Source organism: Filicampus tigris, chromosome 4, assembly GCF_054856515.1.
Source record: "Filicampus tigris isolate MCC_2025a chromosome 4, RoL_Ftig_1.0, whole genome shotgun sequence".
NCBI classification, from domain to species: Eukaryota; Metazoa; Chordata; class Actinopteri; order Syngnathiformes; family Syngnathidae; genus Filicampus; species Filicampus tigris.
The window spans coordinates 28,390,827-28,410,443 of NC_141220.1; the positions used below are offsets into that span (position 1 = coordinate 28,390,827).

At 48.1% G+C, this 19,617-nt stretch overlaps 2 protein-coding genes across 2 annotated transcripts; both read left to right on the forward strand.

Moving 5' to 3' along the window:
- Window positions 1-15: 15 nt before the first annotated feature.
- Window positions 16-7,150, forward strand: lsm14aa (LSM14A mRNA processing body assembly factor a). The gene is made up of 9 exons (XM_086028139.1): window positions 16-423; window positions 1,171-1,334; window positions 1,911-2,082; window positions 2,233-2,448; window positions 2,522-2,695; window positions 3,308-3,464; window positions 3,578-3,634; window positions 5,162-5,375; window positions 5,842-7,150. Exons 1-9 carry the CDS (start codon window positions 303-305, stop codon window positions 5,863-5,865), a joined length of 1,299 nt encoding a protein of 432 aa, XP_085884265.1. The 5' UTR covers window positions 16-302; the 3' UTR covers window positions 5,866-7,150.
- A 1,110-nt stretch (window positions 7,151-8,260) lies between these two features.
- Window positions 8,261-17,811, forward strand: LOC147149280 (glucose-6-phosphate isomerase-like). The gene is made up of 18 exons (XM_086028140.1): window positions 8,261-8,557; window positions 9,290-9,380; window positions 12,006-12,074; window positions 12,189-12,308; window positions 12,389-12,472; window positions 12,862-13,008; window positions 13,094-13,165; window positions 13,863-13,907; window positions 14,011-14,064; window positions 14,137-14,197; window positions 14,282-14,325; window positions 14,398-14,550; window positions 14,650-14,779; window positions 14,875-14,951; window positions 16,482-16,610; window positions 16,689-16,764; window positions 17,315-17,381; window positions 17,589-17,811. The coding sequence occupies exons 1-18, from the start codon at window positions 8,436-8,438 to the stop codon at window positions 17,710-17,712; spliced, it is 1,665 nt and encodes a 554-aa protein (XP_085884266.1). The 5' UTR covers window positions 8,261-8,435; the 3' UTR covers window positions 17,713-17,811.
- The last annotated feature ends 1,806 nt before the right edge of the window (window positions 17,812-19,617 follow it).

Sequence of the window (19,617 nt, forward strand, 5' to 3'; positions counted from 1 at the left end):
TGGCAGCGTCGTGACATAACGAGCGAAATATTTGTGTTTCTTTCGACGTTGGCAAATCGCGCTGCGTTCGCCGTTCTTGCTAATCTACATCTAGGTGCCCACGCTCGGCCAGTATTTCCCATCAGCCCTCGCGGCCGCGGGCTGTCAATGGCGGATGAGGATGACGATAGGTAGTAGCTATGTTAAGTAGCACGTTAGCACGTTAGCACGTAACGCCGAGCAACTGACAGCGTCGACGGTAGTGTGCACGTTCGGAAAGCTCGCTCGTCGTCACGAAATCCTTTGGACCTTCTGAGGGCAAAATGAGCGGCGGGACGCCCTACCTCGGAAGTAAAATCAGCCTCATCTCCAAAGCCGAGATCCGCTACGAGGGCGTCTTGTACACCATCGACACGGAGAACTCCACCGTGGCTTTAGCCAAAGGTAGCCCTTAGCATTAGCACGCTACTTAGCACGCTAGACGGCTAATGCTGGAACTAGTCTGCGGGCTGTCAAACTTGATTTCGTCGCAGTTACGCTTGCATTCCTACGGAAGCGTATTGCTGCCACACCAGAAAATAAAAGCTCAGTACCACGTCATAACGTGACAATGTATACCTTTAAACGTGAAAATGTTCACATTTTAATGTGATCAATTATACGTATTACAAGTTTGCCATCAGCATTCACTGGAGCTGGAATTCTGCACTTTTGTCTCCTATTCATCTTTTGATCTGTAACCGAAATGTCCTCAGTATGCAACTAAAACAAAGGAAGTGATCAGGCCGTTGCAATACATTTGGAGGGGACTCTATATGTCTCAAAACGCCGAATATCAATCTGCAGATAATCGCTCTTATCACGACTTTTAACTTTTCCAGAATGAACGATTTTTCGCAAACGGGATACTGCAAGGAGTGTTCACAAGGCCTCTTTACAAATCAAACAAAAAATGTTTCACAAAAGCAATTGACGTTTTAATGCGATTTGTTCTCCGTACTCGGTGGTTGTCAAAGTTTGAAGTCATGTTGCAATTCACGATACGTCGATGGTGTTCAGCAGAGACAGTTGGCGCCATTGCCACCACTAATGGATGGATCCATTTGCCTCGGTGAAAAACGTGTGGAATTGTGAAGCAAGTTAGGAGGCGGTCATGTGATGGGACGCTAAAGCGCAGCCCTGTGTCTCCAGTGCGTTCGTTCGGAACGGAGGACCGGCCCACCGAGCGACCCATCCCCCCTCGAGATGACACCTTTGAGTACATCATTTTCCGTGGCAGCGACATCAAAGACCTGACGGTGTGCGAGCCCCCCAGGCCCACCGGCTCCCTCCCCCAGGACCCCGCCATCGTGCAGGTGCGTCTTGGTCATCAGCACAGCAGCAGAATTGATTCAGTCAGGTATCTTAATGCTAACGCTAATTAGCATCTATCTTTGGGTCCTTTTAATCCTTTAAGCACAAAATTGAACACGGTGCAGCAACAACATTTACGCCGACAATATAACTGTACTCACAGTCTTTATCCTTTGCATAAGAAGGAGTAATATTAGTGCTGCATTGATGAGATGAGAGAGGACTTGAGGGTATTTGAGTTCAAGGCAGCATGTAACCCACTCCAATATGATTATCTGTTGGATTCAACAGCTCAGTCGGATTAAAACTCACCGCAACAAATAATTATAATACCCATGCTATGACTAATAATATTAGAACATAGCAATATGCAACAATTTAATCGGCTGGTTTAATTTTTCTTGCTTAAATGTCTGCATCCGTCCCCAATGCTTCTCTTTGTGTTTGTTGGTTATTTGTTTCTACGTTATTACTATGAGCGTTTATGTTTTGAATATTGCCGCAGCGAGTTGAATTTCCTTGCCAGCCGGGATGAAAATCAAAAGTATCCCCATGATTTTTGCTGGTCTTCTCCTCAGTCGTCCATGAGCTCCGCCTCTTTGTCGTCGGCGACGTCGGTTGCGGCGTCGCTCCCCAACTCCTTCCAGCCGGCCCCTTCCTACGGCCTGTTCAAAGGGGCCCCCGCCACCTCCTACGGCCAATTCGCCAGCCCTCCTCAGCTCTCCCCGCGCTTGGGACCCGCCACCGGAGGTAAGCGCTTCCACGGTTAGCTTCGGCGCTCCACCAGTGGCGACCGATTCAATTCCCGGAGAATAAAATGAAAGGCAACCCCCACGATATCAGTAGAATGACTTCGAAGGCATTTGCAAACCAGCCTGTAAGCGCGCGGCTGTCCTGCAGGTAGCAGCAGCTCGTCTGCCGACGTGTCGAGAAAGAGCCCATCGGGCGGCGAGCAGACGGCCGTCCGGGCGACCTCCTTGGCTCCGAGCGCCGCCACAGCCAATCCCGGCGCCAACCCGGGCCGTCTGAGCTCCGGCCAGCCTCGCCCGGTTCCTCCCGCTTCGGCTTCGAGCGGCCAGCGTCGCCATCATCAGGACGCCGCCGACGCCAGGAGGGGTGAGAGCGCGCGCGCGCCTTCGCCCCGCCCTCGCAAAAGTGCGCGGCCAACCGTTTTTCCCTCTTGGCGCAGCACACAACAGCCGGCGAAGCCGGGGGGGCGGGCACCGCGGCAGAGGACGCTTTAACGTGCGGCGAGATGGCGCCAGCGTCAAGTTCGACAAGGACTTTGACTTTGAGAGCGCCAACGCACAATTCAACAAAGACGACATCGAGCGAGAGTTTCAGAGCAAGTTGAAGCTGAAAGGTGCGCGCTTCCTCGTACGCTCTACAGAAGTCTTTCTCAGTGTGTGACGCCAAAGAAACGCTGAATGACATTCAAACAACAAAAACAATCCGAACAATCTTTTTAAACCCACGATTGTACATTTTGGGATTTTCATGTGAGCCTTCAGTTTTGTTTTAGGTACACTTCACAGGGAAAATAATCTATAATATATTTTAAATGATCAAATAAAACGCTGGAGAGGCTTTACGGGGGTTACACAGATTTCCGACGGGCTTATCGCCATCCCTGCCGCCAACTCGTATTAGCCGTTCCTAGTCAGGACTCCCAAATAGACGGATAAGCGTAAAGTATAATATGAACGTATAATGCAGCGATAACTTATACAAATACGTACACTCAATGAAACTGTAGATGTGCCTTCACACCAAGCCTTTACCGTGCTAAGGTGATGGAGGGGAGTCGGAATTACAATGAATGAATCAATTCTATTGCGCATTGAAGCTTGAAAGAAATCAAGACATTAACCGACTGAAATGCCAATTTGCTAATAATCTCAACACATTTGAACCGGCACGAACAATAAAAGGGTGTACTGTAGGTTTAAATGTGTGCTGGTGGTGCTGCATGCAGACGAGACCAGCGAGCGGGCGCTCAACGGCGAGGAGAAAGGCGACCATCACGACAGCACCAGCGACGCGCACCAACGGGGAGCAGATGCGCTAGGACCAAAGTGCTACTATGATAAGTCCAAGTCCTTCTTTGACAACATTTCCTGCGACGACAGCAGGTGAGCTTGCGCGCATGGCCACGAGCGGCACATTGGTCATTTGAAGCATGGACCGGCTTGTTGTATATTTTGCCCCCTCCTAACGCTTGGTGTTCTTGGTGTTCCTCCAACAGGAAAGCCAACAACAGGTGTGGCGGCGGCGGCGGCGCCGGTGGCGCCGGCTTCCCAAGGTAGTCACATGACTCCCACGCTTGCACACTGCACTGGGTTTTCACGGGGTCGGGTGCAGGATGGCGCGGCGACCATGGCAGCGGCATGGCCTTAGCTTGCCTACATTAAGCGCTGGTTGCTAAGCGACCTAACAGCAAGTAGCCCGGTGCCTTTCCCCGCTAGTTTGGACGTCAAGTAGGCCGCAGCTCGGCAGTGTGTATTTGTCAGCATTTCAACGGGAAGCCCTGGCTTCGCTCGTAATGAGGTGTGTGACTACGCTACATTTTTGAATATAAGTGGACATTTTTATTGTTCAAAATCCATAATTGACAGCTTTCTATCACTTCTAACCAACCTGGTACGCTGAGAACTGTGGAGAGCTCCCTCCATCGCTGTGCCTTCTTTACCACGACTCATCAGAAACGGCGCGTTATGAAATCCTTACACGTTCTCCTTTCTTTTTTTTTTTTTTCCTGCTGTTTTACTGTAGAAATCTTTTGCTGTCGTCACTCTGAAACGACTCCGCCGCCCTCTCATCGTTGGATGGGCTGAGATGTCCTTTAAGGCCTCGACACACCAATCGGCCGTCGGAAAGTCCGTACAAGCCGTCTGTTTGGTGTGTCCCGCAACGTCGTAAGGTCGGAGCCGTTGTCGGGGCGTCTGGGGGCCGTGTTCGGCCCATTCGACATGTCGAATTGGGACAAATGATCACTGTGATTGGCTGTTAGCTTGCGAATCAGGGCACTGGACCAGAACGTGTAGTGATGAATCTGGACAAATGGTGAGAATTAAAACTATTCCTCAAAAACTAAATCAACTTTGATCACTTTTCACATAATGGCTGGCTGGACAGAAGAGCGCACAAAAAAAAAAAAAGAGACCGCTATCATTCGACATCGCCGTGAAAGGCTACGCCGATCGAGTGATGCAAGGAAAGCTATTGAGACACAGCTGGTTATACCAGCTGGGATTTATGTTTATACTTGAGTTTATTTTCATGCAGAAATTGTTCGTAATTGTCTGGTAAATATACAATCTCCGATGGCGTGAAGAGGGGTGTATACTACGTCTCACGCTTACGCAAAAGGTCCGGAGTAGTGGACGTCTCCGTCGGCTTTTGCAGCTGCGACGCGTGGCCATGACGGCCGACGCCGGATTGGTGTGTAGAGGCCCTCAAGCATGCCTGACTTTTTTCAGTTCCTTTTTCAGTCTTTCAACCGCCGCAGCGCAAGCGCGATGAGCGGGTCGCTCGACGCTGCTAATACGGCAACCGGAGTTCTCGCCGGCTGCGCTTTGTCACATTTATGACAAACACGCACATGCGCTAACTACCCCGACACATACGTTGCCAAGTTGCGTCCGACGTGGAGTGCCGTCAATTACGCCATGTCAAATCTAAAATGGTGCCATCTGTTGGCGAGTGTGCCTCATGACCGCTCTTCCCGAGCTTGGAATTGACAGTGGCGCAGCGTCAGGCCCTTGCTTCACCCCTCCCAGTGGAAAAATGTCATTGACGTTTGAATGCGACTCTCCACCCCGGCCCGCAGGGAGCGCCGTCAGACGTGGGCGGAGGAGAGACGCATCAACGCCGAGACGTTCGGCCTACCCCTACGTCACAACCGAGGTTACCGGGGGAGTCGGGGGCGAGGGCGGCCCGCCGGCCAGGGGTCCTCGGCCCCGCCACAAGGGGGCGCACTCAGGGGAGGATACCGGGGAAACCAGGCCGGCCGGGAGTTTGGAAACGTAGCCGCCGCCTACAGGGTGATGCAGCGCTTGTGCACATTTGCCATTTGATGACGTTCTGACGACATTGTGATGTCATACAGCGGTGCCTTGAGATTAGGCTTGGGCATGTGCTATCCAGTGGAACAGTGAACACTGATATTCCGGTTCTCCTGGAATCGTTCGGATTTTAAAATGTCCGTGCTAAATTTCGACACCTAGTCCGCCGAATACAAACAAAGAAGGACCAATAGGAATAGGCCCCTTGCCTCCGCCGGAGCGCAGCCCGTCGAGCGACGAAGGCCGGTCAAGGTGTGCGGTTGAGGTGAGTTTGCTGCCACCACACAGCACTCGCAAGTCAGGAAGGAAAAAAAAAATTGTGCCCAATGGAAAAAAACTCAAAGGCCCAGTCACTCGTATCTCAAGGAACCGCCGTATTCAAATCATGTTGTGAAATGATGCCAATACTTTGACCTGATACGCTCTTTGCTGTTTTTGCTTTCAGAAGGACAAGAAGATTCCTGCGTAGCGTTGACCACCAAGTTGAAGATGTTTTTGTCACCAGCACTGCTTGACCGCTGCAGTTTCCTAGGAAAAAAACAAAAGTTTGCTTTACGTTTTCTCGGCTGTGTTTGGGGGCGTGGCTTGGTCTGATGCAGCTGTCTTTTCTACTAAATGTCATGTGGTTGACAGAGAACCCCCCCCCCATCCGCCGTGTTGCTCTTCCTCAGCCACATCGTCATCTTCACCCTCATGACGTCACGCTCGTTCCTCCTCCGACCGCGCAGTGAACACGTGACCTGAAAACAAACACAATTTGCACTTCCAAAAGTCGGAAACAAAAGGCACCGGTCATATTTGCTTCAAAACATGAGCCTGCAATGCACTTTCACCTTTATGAGGTCAACTTTTGAATGCACCTTTCTAACTGTTGAATGTTTCACCATTTGTTTGTACAACTTGCTGTTCATCAACAAGGAGCTGACAAGCACAACATGTTTCCTGTTTTTTTTTTTTTTTTAAAAACAATTTTCTATTTCCAAGTCATCCACTTTCAGTCTCTTTCGATGTGGCGACTTGCTGATACACTCTAAGCTCAGTGGCCGCATACTTTGGAGGTTAGGGTCATGTCCAAATGTCCACAGCATGACGACGAGGACAAATTAGGATTGATCCAGGAAATGTTTTGATCCGTTGGTGCAGTTTTGCGCGTCAGCTTCTTGTCAAGGGACACGTTGTGCCAAAAGTACGCAAACATTGAACAATCGCACATTGAAAAGGTCAGAAGTTCACCTGTTAGGGTTATAGTGTCTTTTAGGTTCATCCTGAGCTTGCAGTCAATTTTTTTTTTTCTGGGGGGGGCGGGGGCGGTCACATGAGGAAAAACGGGTGCGGAGTGAAATGCAGTCGCGCAATTTCATTGCATCTTCTGCCATTTATTGCAAAAGTATTTCATTGTTCTGCATGCCATGATATGTCACTGGCATAGATGGATGAACGAACCTGTGTTGACAAATATTTAATGTTTAGCAAGCTCACGTCAAGGTCAAATTTTTCGCATTTTGCTCGTGAACCCCCCCCCAAATACAATATGATGAGGATGAAGATTCGGCGAAATCCTACTGTTTGCTATTGAAGCGTTGCTATGGTAACCAAGCCTCGCCGACCCGTGGCATACGTGCAGATGAGTTCATCCTCCTCCCTGTCGACCCGTCATCAAATCACATGACATGTCATGTTGATGTGATAAGTGCAACCTTGTCAACCAGCAACAACTTAATGGTGATTAAAAAAAATAAAAAACGTAAATGATCCGTTTGTCTTTTTTTCAACTTGCTTCTCGAAACTTCATGAGGTGGCAGCTGTGATTTCCGCGCTGGAGAAGCTGCTTTTTGCTTCTCCAAATCACTACAGTTGCACGACGTCCATTTGTTTCATCTCATCTCCAAATTGAAATTACAGCAGTCGCGCGAGTTCGTTACATTTAGAGGCATGCCGCATAACATTGGATGTGGAGCAAGCTTGGTTTAACCGGTTTCAACTGGTCTAAAGTAAGTGTGCAGACGATAGGAAGAGGCAAAGCCTTAGCAAGCGTAAAGTTGCCGAAGTAAACAAGTCACGAAATCTAGTCTTATGTTATGCCAAAGAGGGCTTTAATCGGGTGTCATCTGCAGGCCACAACGGCCTCCTGTTTTTACCAAACTGGACATGGCGCACACTTGAAACAGCGCCGCCGAGTGTTAGAAATCGGTATTGGGGCCCATATACGTGACGTATATGGCAGGTGTTTTGATAACACACTTAAATGATGACTAACACGCCTAATTAGTCATCCATCCATTATCCGAACCGCTTACACTGTGATAGAAATCTAATCTGACATATTTTTGCTTTGCAACACATTTGACCGGTTCGTTTGATTTCAATAACATCAATGGATAGATTTTGAAATAAATTGCATCACAAAAACTCATTATAAAAAGGGATAATGTTCATTTTAAAGAAAAGTGTGACATCTTGACTTGGCTCATAATTTAATCGCAGAGTTTCACATTTTGTGAAATACTACTTTATGTTGGTATATCGGTGTCTTTCTGCCATACTCATCAAAACTGATCCAAATAAAGTCTTGAAATAGTTCAATTTGTGTGTAGTGAGCTAATATAACATACACGTTTAATTAAAAAAAAAATTAATGAAATGAATAGACTTTACCTCGATATTCGAATTTTTGGGCACCCACCTGTAGGCGTAGTGGTTAGTCAACTTTTTGCGGCTGCCCATCTTCTCCGCCGTTCATTGGTCAGGACACGAGCGGCGGGCGGGTTCTCCGCTGCTCATTGGTCAGAACGCGAGCGGTGGGCGGTTCTCTGTTGCTCATTGGTCAGGACCCGAAGCGGCCGAGGCCTGAAGTGGGCGTGGTCTTCAGCTGCACATTGGCTCGGACGGGAGGAGGCGGATGTTACTCGACTGAATCCTCACTGGTCACTTAGCGTCTTTTCGTCCGTTTGCGTCTGCACCAAGCCGAGGAGCTCGAACGACAAGCAAGCGGAAAGTGGCCTTCGCGTTTGTCTTGCTGTCCTTGTTGTTGTGTCCATTATGTCCCTCCTCAGCGACGACTCCAACTATCAGCTGCTGGAGAAGTGGCACCTGGCCCATGGCGGAAGTATGAAGATGAGGGACATGTTCGCCGCCGAGCCCGACCGCTTCCGTCGCTTCAGGTAGGCGACGCTGAGCCGAATTGCGAACGTGTCCACAGGGACACACGGTCGATGGACACACGCTTGCTTGTCTCGTCTCATCGTGCGCCACAAGGTCATCGTCACCTCCCGTCGTTCAGTCAGCATGAATTCGTTTTTTTTTTTTTTCAATTTGATTTCCTCACCTGTAGACGTGTTTGTCACATCTTAAATTGTGACGCCGCGACGTGAGCTTGAAACCTTTTGGCGGCTTAACGAAGACTAAAAGAGCTCATGCAAGCTGCGGGGGCTAAAATTACGGGCTCCATTATCGGACACCGGTGCTTGAATTCCACACATGCATTATAATAATTATCATCATCATCCTGAATCAAGCGTTTTTCTACGTCAACATTCCAGACTGAGCATTTTTCTACGTCAACATTCCTGACTGAGCGTCAACACGTTAGCGGCGATGACGTCACAAGTGGTGAGACGTGACCCGCCGCACGTGCACCCTGCGACCACCCCGCTCCCACCCAACCGGAATATTTACGTAATCGCTCGAATTGGATGGACGCGGCGTGACGTCATCGATTAACGTGCCGGCCCACTTTATCAATTGCTCCAGTGGAACCTTAATAAATCCTGAATGTAATCGATGATCTTGTGTGTGTGTGTGTGTGTGTGTGTGTGCGCGTGCGTGTGCGCGTGGGGGTGGGTGGGTGTGTGTGTGTGTGTGTGTGTGCGTGCGTGTGTGTGTGTCTGTCTCAGTGTGAAGGTGGAGACACCCGAGGGTGACCTCCTGTTGGACTACTCCAAGAATCTCATCACCCAGGAAGTCATGTCCATGCTCATCGCCATGGTAACCGCTCCTCTCCTCTAATCAGCTCCAAGGTTTGCTTAGATGAGCTAGCGTGGCTTTTTTCCCATTGCAACAGTTGGCCTCATTTAGGAGCAAGAAAGGATCATTTGTTTGTTTTTTATGTGTGCTCTGCGATTGGCCGGCACCGGTCCAAAGGTGTCACCCGCCTCTCAGCTGGGATGGGCTCCAGCTCACCACAATGACCAGAAGCCAGGGGCCGAATCAAGATGGCGTCCGTCTCATTCAATATGTGACATCATCTAGAATGAGTCGGCAACCCAAAATATTCCAAGAGCCTACCATAAAAAAAAATCAGGGGCTACAAAACCCTTTCAATATCTGTAGTAAGGCAAACACTGCAACATAGTTTATTTTTTTGTTAGTTTTGTTTTGCATTTATCACATCACTAACCGGGTAAACAATAAATGTTTCTATGCAACAAAAAGTCTAAAAAAGCCGCTTAGTTTAATTTTTTTTTTTTTTTAAAGTGGAAGTCAACGCAAACGTATTTTTCTCAAGAATATGTTCCCAGCAGGCCCACTTGTTGAAACACGGCATTCTGATGAATATTGCGTTTGTGGGATATGAGTTAAGCAGCAAAATCCACCCATTTTTAGCCACCTGAGGGGGCGGCCATTTTGCCACTTCTGTTGTCTGAAAATGACATCACAACTACCCGGGGGCTCAGGGAACGACCAATCACAGCTCGCCTGTTTTCTGAAGCTGAGCCGCGATTGGTCGTTATCTGAGCCCCGGGACACTGTGATGTCATTTTCAGTCGACAGAAGTGACAAAATGGCCGCCCCCAGAGATGGTTGGATTTCTCATATTCCACAAAACACAATATCAATCAGAATGTCTTGTTTCACCCAGAACACATTCTGGAGAAAAAAAAATCTTTGGGTCGCCTTCCTCTTTTAAAGTCTGTTTGAGTCCTCCTCATATTTCCCCAAATTTTCTCTCATGTGCAGTCACCCGTCAACCTGACTGCAAAAAAGTTGCTGTGGTCGGGAGCCGTGTTTGCTTTCATTTTAGTTTATGTTACATCAAGTGTCTTTTCCTCACAAACTTTTCTCGGACGTTTCGGAAATCAAATAGCTCAAGACGAAAGAAAAGTCTGCAAACTAAAATAAGACCTTGGAATGGAATGGTCATTATTTGTTCCGCAAAGTCACAGCGAGAAGGATGAAAGGCTTGGCCACGGCCCGTTCATCAGTGCGCCTGAGCGTCGACTTGTGCGCGTTCAGCATGATCATGTCTCACGTACTTGACTTCAAGCAGGCCTTTGTGGAGGCCACATACAGATTACACGCTTTGTAGTATTGAGACATCATTTTCAGTCGCTGGGTGTTTGCCTTTTCAGCTCGTCTGTTCTTGTCGAAACAGGAAGTTGGCAGGGCTTATTGCGAAAGGGCCCCAGGCAGCGTGGGAATGTTGCAAGCGGGCAGGTGTAGGTGACGGCGCAACAAAAACGCGGCGGCCGGCCGGCCGCCCGGCCCAACTTCCCGCTTGCTCGCGTGTCTTAGATTAGATGAGCGCAGAAGAGCGAGTGTCGCAACGTACGGGCCGACCGGCCGCATTGTTTGGCGCGAGGAGGAAAATGGCGAAACGTTTGCACAAGGCTGCTGGGTTAGATGCGCTTCGCAATCCTGCCTTGGCCTCTCGCGCTCTCAAACAAGTCAAAGGTTAGTCAAAGTTGACAGGAAGGGAATGGAAATGGAGTCTCGTTGAGGCACGGACTCAACACATATTGGGGGTTTTCGCTCTGCTGTTGGTGAAGTCAAGTTGAAGCGGAACGCTTGCGGGCAGCGCGGCTAGCTAGGCGGCATCGGCCACGTTCCAATCAAAGCAGCTCTAAGCAAAATATTAGAAAAATATGCGATATCGATATTGCCATATTTAACACGAAATGACATTTGAATGATCTCATGGAAGAAGGCAACATTTTTTCACGCGGTAAAATAAGCAAGCTCAATGTGTCCTTCTCAAATGAACTCTCAAACGAAGTCCAGCTATTGGGTGGCAAAATTTGCATCTGACTGGTCAGATGCAGATAAAAGCATACAATTCCCCAAGAATGTTATTGCATGTCTTTGTGATATGCTTATTGCATAAAGCATTATTGATCATATTTCTTCAATATTGTGCTGCTCATTTAGACAAATAAATATGTTGATTAAGTTGTTTCTGTTTTTCCTTTAATGTCAACAAGTTATGCAGAGGTGTATTTCTTACAATTTTATAAACAAGTGGTACTATTTATTGTTGCAGCGGAGACTTGCGGGGTTGTGAACGATTTTCTTCTTCCCTTGGGTGGCATAGGCATTCTTATTTTCACAAGGTTGACTTTTTTTTTTTTTTTCTCTCTCTCAATGCCAACATGTGTGCCATCAATACAGAACAACAAAGGCCCCGGAGTTTTCGTTAGCGCTGTGAAACGTAATCGGCGTAATTGTTGTACGCATCCCCGCCTGCTGGCATCCCTTCACTTTGCTCCCGACGCCTTTGCCCCTCCTAGCTCAGCGCTCATGTGGGCACGCAGTTGCGAAGGGGCGCGTCCTAGCTACCTGTCTTCACATCTTTGTCCGACCCTGCCCTGTCCTTTGTTTTGTGACCCGCGACAGGCCGAGTCTCGAGGAGTGAAGCAGGCCCGGGAGAGCATGTTCAAAGGGGACAAGATCAACTTCACTGAGGTGCGCTCGCTTACTCTGCCTTCGCATACACTCTCCTCCAGATGGCGCTCATTCCCTGTGTGTGTGTGTGTGTGTGTGTGTGTGTGCGCGCGCACACCCCCTGCATGCGTTTAGGGACGCGCCGTGCTGCACGTGGCCCTGCGCAATCGCGCCAACAAGCCCATCCTGTTGGATGGCAAAGACGTCATGCCTGAAGTCAACCGCGTGCTGGACAAGATGAAGGTCTTCTCGCAGGTGCGTGCATGCGTGCGCATTCGTTGTGCGGGCGTGGCGGGCGGAAGGTGTTGACTTGCGCGTGTTGTGTTAACGGACAGAAAGTGCGCAGCGGCGAGTGGAAAGGCTTCACGGGCAAAAGCATCACAGACGTGGTCAACATCGGCATTGGGGGCTCAGACCTGGTGAGTTGCCCGCTTCCTGCCCGCGTCGCTTTGTGTTCGGCTCAAACGAGAAATGAAGAAAAAATGGAAGAGGACAAAGTCATTGTGGTAGTCCACTGGGCTTTTCAAACAACTCTCATTTTTATTGTTTTATTTCGAAGGTTATGTCACATAGTATGTTTTATTTTGAAGGATTCCTGTTGCAGAATCAGGCGCTTTGTTTTCGGATTGGATGTTTTATTTTGAAAGTTTCCTGTTCTGGTTTTGGCTGTTTTGCTGTTGTTTTATTTTGAAAGTGGACATTTGGATTTGTGTTCTATGCGGCTGGTTTGCCGCTGCGGTGAGGGTTGCATCTGTTTTATTGTGAAGGTTTGCAGTAGTTGTGATGTGTGGCGTGGCGCTGCCTTCAGGGTCCGCTGATGGTGACGGAGGCGTTGAAGAGCTACTCGGCGGGCGGTCCCAACGTTTGGTTCGTTTCCAACATTGACGGCACTCATCTGGCCAAAACGTTGGCTCAGCTTGACCCGGAGACCACCCTCTTCATCATCGCCTCCAAGGTCGGGCCGCCAGCTTTGACCTCACTTTGACTGGCTTCTTTGTGATGATGATGATGATGATTTTTTTTTTTTTTTTTGCGTGCAGACATTCACCACGCAGGAGACCATCACCAACGCCGAATCTGCCAGGGACTGGTTCCTTCGTGCCTCCAATGATGTAAGCACACACACACACACCATTTTTTGAATCTAAAGGGGAAAATCAACTCAAATGTGTTGACATTTTTTTTTCAAAAATATGTTCTATGCAGGCTCACTAGTTGAATCAAGGCATTCTGATGAATATCGCGTTTGCGCAATAAGAGTTAACCACCCGTTTTTAGCCATCTCTGCGGCTGACCTGTTTTCTGAAGCTGAGCCGTGATTGGTCGTTACCTGAGCCCTGAGCAGTTGTGATGTCATTTTCAGACGACATCACAAAGTGGCAAAATGGCGGCCCCCAGAGATGGCTCAAAACGGCTGGATGAACTCAAATTCCACAAATGCAATATTTATCAGAATAGAAATATGTTTGGGTCGACTTCCCCTTCCAAGTCATGCGGTTGATTTTTCTGCTTTGAATTGCGATATGAGCAGTGTGCGGTGAAAGGGGCTAATTTCACTGCGGTTTACTGAGGGATTATGACCGTCTGCATGTATGTACAGTGTATCCTTATGTCTGTATTATACTGCCCCCAGGTGGCCAGAAGAATTTTCAGTCATTTTTTATTTTTGTTTGGGTTTTTTTTCTCCTTTTCTCGAGCAGCGGCGTATTTGAAGGCCGCTCGTAACGCCGATTTTGCCGACGGACGGCGCGATCCCGTCGCTCGCGTCGTTCATTGCCTGCTATTGACATTTTGAATGCTGTTTTCCAGAAAAGCGCCGTGGCCAAGCACTTTGTGGCTCTCTCCACCAACGCGGTAAGTTTGATGATGTCATCATTGATGCTCCTCTGGCAACCAATCGAATCACAAGCAGACAGTTTTTTCTTTATCAACTTTTTTTTTTGTGTGTGGCGTTCAGGTCAAAGTGCAAGAATTTGGAATCGACACGGCAAACATGTTCGAGTTCTGGGACGTACGTATGCGTGCGGGTGCGCGTGTGCGCACGCGGGTTGATGTCTGACTGGTGTGGCGTTGTCATCCGCAGTGGGTCGGCGGTCGTTACTCGCTGTGGTCCGCCATCGGCCTTTCCATCGCGCTGCACATCGGTACGCCGGCCGGCCAGCCGCGACGGCGCCGTTCCTGCTTTTGCCTTGGTCGCATTCTCAAATTTCTCACGGGATGTTTTTCAGGCTTCGACGGCTTCGAGCAGCTTCTGAGCGGCGCTCACTGGATGGTGATTATGATCATTGCGCTCGTCCTAATGCTCTTTGCGCTCTATTGACGGAAGGATGGCGGCGTGTTGCAGGACACTCACTTCAGGAGCGCCCCCCTGGACGGCAACCTTCCGGTGGTGCTGGCGCTGTTGGGCGTTTGGTACGGCAACTTTTTTGAGGCCGAGACGCACGCCATGCTGCCCTACGACCAGTACATGCACCGCTTTGCCGCCTACTTCCAGCAGGTACGCGCACGTGCCTGTATGCACACACGAGCGTACCTGCGTGTGTGTGACTAAAATCGGCGGGGTGGTGGTGGGGGGCGGGGCTGGTCTGGTGCGCAGGGGGACATGGAGTCCAACGGCAAGTACATCACCAAAGAAGGAAGTCGGGTCAACTACCACACTGGGCCCATCGTGTGGGGCGAGCCGGGAACCAATGGACAGCACGCCTTCTACCAGCTCATACACCAAGGTCACACGCACACACTGCACGTTTTCAGCTCCTGCGTCGGCTACAAAAAGTCGGTGAGGACGCAATTGCCATCCGCTTGTGGTTTTTGTTTGCAGGCACCCGCATGATTCCTGCTGACTTCCTCATTCCGGCTCAGTCGCAAAATCCCATCAGGGACAACTTGCACCACAAGGTCAGCGCAACAATCACGACATTGTGTGTGTGTGTGGGGGGGGGGGCGTGCGTGCGTGCGTGCGTCCGTCCGTGCGTGCGTGCGTGCAGTTCAAGCTGGGGTGAGCACGCAAAACAAACAGTGAACGTTATCAGCAGCTCCCCCCACCCCCATCAGGTCATGTGAGTATTTGCAAAGGCTGGTGCATGCGCAACACACACTTTGCATCAGGCAGTCTTATTTGGAGCTCATCTTAAGAAAAAGCTTCAAATTAGGACCGCAACTAAGAATTGTTTTAACTGTTGAGTAATCTGGCAATTCAGTTTTTCCATCGATGAATCAGGGAAAAAAAAAAAAATCTTTAAAATGTCCATCCTTCTCTTCAAAAACACAGAACCTTATTGCAAATTGACAGTGCAGAAGATGCCCAAATATCAATTGATTGATTTCACTTCCTGCTTTGGTCCGTGTGAACAAATTGATTGGTTGTTTTCCAAAGTGAAAGCACATGATGGCTAATGCCTTTTTTTTTTTAACTTTTTTTTTTATAATCATGCACAGCTACAGAAACAGGAGAAAATTTCTTGTTCGAGTCTGAAATTCGGACAGGTTCAACAAGGTCTCGAAATGATTCATTTATTCGTCAAAATAGTTAATTGATTAGTTGTCCATTAATAGATTTAATTCTTGCCCTTGTACTTCAAATGTGTACCATATGTAAATAATGTATTTTTAGCATAAGACATTGTCATTTTTAACTTAACTCATATTCATAATGAACCAGTTATTTAAAGTAGAAAATCAACCTAAACATATTTTTTTCAAGAATATGTTCTATGCAGGCCCACTAGTTGAACACGACATTCTGATTCATGTTGCGTTTGTGGAATGTGAGTTACGCAGCAAAATCCACCCGTTTTTAGCTAGCTCAGCAGGTGGCCATTTTGTCACGTCTGTCGACTGAAAATGACATCACAACTGCTCAGGTAACGACCAATCATGGCTCAGCTTCAGAAAACAGGTGAGCTGTGATTGGTCGTTACCTGAGCCCTGAGCAACTGTGATGTCATTTTCAGTCGACAGAAGTGACAAAATGGCCGCCCCCGGAGATGGCTAAAAATGGCTGGATTACTCTTATTCTAAAAAGGCAATATTTATCAGAAGGCCTTGTTTCAACCAGTGGGCCTGCATTGAACATATTATTGAAAAAAAAATTTTGGGTTGACTTCCCTGTTAACAAAATGAATATTAAATGTGGGAAATGTTTGTAATATTTATTTCCAATCAGTCAATTAACCAGCTATTTAATGGATAAATGAATACAGCCGTATTTTTTTTGTCACTAATATTTGAGCGTAAATGGCCTACACGAAAGTTTGTGTGGTCAAATGAAAAAAAAATAAATAAATAAGAGCGGACAGTGCTTGTGATGAAGACGAGGCACGCACTCTTGAAAGGATGAAGAGTTCAAAAGTGACGCTTGTGGACTGTTAGCGACCGCTTTGCGTGGTCGCGCTTGTGAGCGGGTCAATTTGATTTGTGCCGTTTTAGATCCTGTGCGCCAACTTCCTGGCTCAGACGGAAGCGCTGATGAAAGGGAAAACCGAGGCGGAGGCTCGGCAGGAGCTGGAGGCCGCCGGCTTGTCGGGACAAGCGCTGGACAAACTTCTTCCTCACAAAGTAACACATGCACGCACGCACATGCAGGCTGCCTTGGGAGACTTTTTCTGAGCGTCAGTGGCTATTTTTATTTTGAAGGTCTTCGAGGGGAACAAGCCCAGCAACTCGATCGTCTTCAAGAAGCTGACGCCCTTCATGCTGGGAGCGCTCATCGGTCAGTCGGCACACACGCGAGCTGTCTTGCGTCCGCCTTGGTTTAGCAACTCATCTTTCGACCCCCCCTTTCAACTGTTTTGAGTTTGGTCATGTGATACTAAGAGTTAATCCACTTGTTTTTAGCCATATCTGGGGGGGGCCATTACTTGGCCAATCACGACTGGCCTGTTTTCTGAAGCTGAGCCGTGATTGGTGGTTACCTGAGCCCTGAGCAATTGTGATGTCATTTTCAGTCGACAGAAGTGACAAAATGGCCGCCCCCAGAGGTGGCGAAAGACGGGTGGATTAACTCATATTCCACAAACGCAATATTTACCACAATGCCTTGTTTCAACCAGTGGGCTTGCATAGAACATATTGTTGAAAGAAATATGCTTGGGTTGATTTCCACAGTGATTGTGTGGTTTAGCAGCCTTTGACTTTCACTATTTCAATGCTTTGTAAAGCGAGAAGTGATCCACATTGCACTTACTTGACCGCCATGACGACGACGACGATGATGATGATGATGATGATGATGGGTCGATTATGATCATTTGTGTGTTCAGCCATGTACGAGCACAAGATCTTCGTCCAAGGCGTCATCTGGGGCATCAACAGCTACGACCAGTGGGGGTGAGTTAGCCTCAAGGACTACATTCAGACAAGTTAGCCTCTGGGGGTTAAATTGGAGCCAAATTAGCCCCGGAGCTAAAGCGCGACCAAGCTAGCATCAGGAGCTAAAATAGCTTTAGGGGCTAAATTGGGGCAAAATTGGAGCTAAATGAGCCTTGTGGGGGTAAGTTAGCCCTTTGTTTTTTGTGGTCTTTTTGCACCCCCTAGTGTGGAGCTGGGCAAACAGCTGGCCAAGAAGATCGAACCGGAGCTGCGCGATGCCGGCGAAGTTTCTTCTCACGACGCCTCCACCAACGGACTCATCAACTTCCTCAAGAAAAACTTTGCTTGAATTTTCCACCTAACATTCCGCACATGGTTTCGTGTCGTCCCGTGTAAGTGTTTCACGTGCACAGCTTCCTCTAGTCAAAATAAAAGACCACAAAAACTCTTCCCTGCTGTTTAATAGACCACGACCGCGCACTGCAGCAAGCAGTCTTGAGAAACTTGCCCTCCCCTCCTTATCAACAAAGCACTTTTACTTTGACAACACAAAGTTCAACCTCTTTCAAAGTCTTATTTTTTTGTTAAAAAAAAAAAAAAAAGTTTGTGTGCATGCTCGTTAATCGCAACAGTTCAAAATCTGTCGCTTCAAGAACATTTTCTTGTTAGTGTTTTTCTGCAGCACGTTTTCCTTGACGTCGCGGTCGTCGTCTTGGACGACGCCTCGGTCTGGCTTGCGGGCAAACTTTTTCAGGCATCCCACTAAACTTTCGTACCTGCAGAACAACACAATCGGTCATCCCTAATCAAAGATAAAGAGGCTTTGCGAAGAGGAACTATCTAGGTCGCTCCACTGTGCAAAAAAAGCCTGCCGAGTGAGCAGGCGGTTGGGAACGCGTGACTCGCCTCACTCCCGACCCCCGAATGTCCTTGTTAAGTAGACTAGTTAGAAAGTGTGCGCCACCAACACCTGAGCACCATCTCTTCGTCCGTCTGGATGTGTCCTTTGGGGTTGAAACATTGGAAGGACATCTGGCCAAACAAAAGACCATCTCCGGGGGCGGCCATTTTGTCACTCATGTCAACTGAAAATGACATCACAGCTGCTCAGGTAACGACCAATCACAGCTCACCTGTTTTCTGAAGCTGACTCGGACTGACCGGCGGGCCTAAACTCATCCATCCATCCATTATCTGTACCGCTTCTCCTCACAAGGGTCGCGGGGCGTGCTGGAGCCTATGGGCCTAAACTCATAGACAAGAATTCATAGACGGACTAAAACATTGACAAATGCCCAGCTCTGTCTGGGACATGACAGGATGGGATTTTTTTTCTGTGGGAGTGGGATGGAACGGGAGTGAAAATCCACTCCCGTGTCACCCTCTAATTCCAATTTGTAACTTGTCGCACATCTTTGCGAAACGCGATGAGGATATTTTGGACATATTGTGCAATAAGACACAAAACATCCGGATTTGCATGCAGGCAGATTCCTTCGTTTATTACCGCTCGGTATAGATGCTCTTTGATCTTGCTGATAAGAAGTGAGCATTGCGGAAGGGGAGGGGAAAAAAAAACAAAGCCTGAAAGCCAAAGACACCACTTAAGTTTGACCTCGTGTCATATAGATGATGTGGAACTGGCAGGTGAGGTTCAATCCAGCGGTGGTCACCAGTGGGGCAGCAAATCTTTCTTGCAAACGTACAGGAGCAGCAACGGACAAGAACCATCCACCCAATTTCCTGTGCATAATAGCACATAATAAACAATCAAGGTGTTGAAATGGATATGACAGCGACCATGCCTCAGCCTCAGCTCTGTGATCTTTTTCATGTGCGTTCCCTCCCTGCACTATTGCTCTCACAGGCATAGTCTGCCCTCTAGTGGAAAAAAGGTGGATAGCAATTTTGTTTTGTTAACTAACTGTTAACATACATGAGAAGTATGTCCTTGTCTGGGACATCTGTAGACTGTAAAAATCGATTAAAAACTAACGGGTCATTTAAAAATCTATCCAAACTCGAGTCATGCCAGCGCCGCCATGCACTGAAAGCTATGACCCTGGAAGTGGAAGACCTCCTCCTAAAATAACATTGTGTTATTTTGCAAAATACGATAAAAACTGAAAACGTCTTGCATTAAAGTGCAAAAGGTTTGCTAGAAAATGTAATAGTATTGCGTTATTACACAATATTAAATATTCTCGTGATGTTCCCTGGTTTGCTCCGGTCCGCATAATCTTCATCATCATCA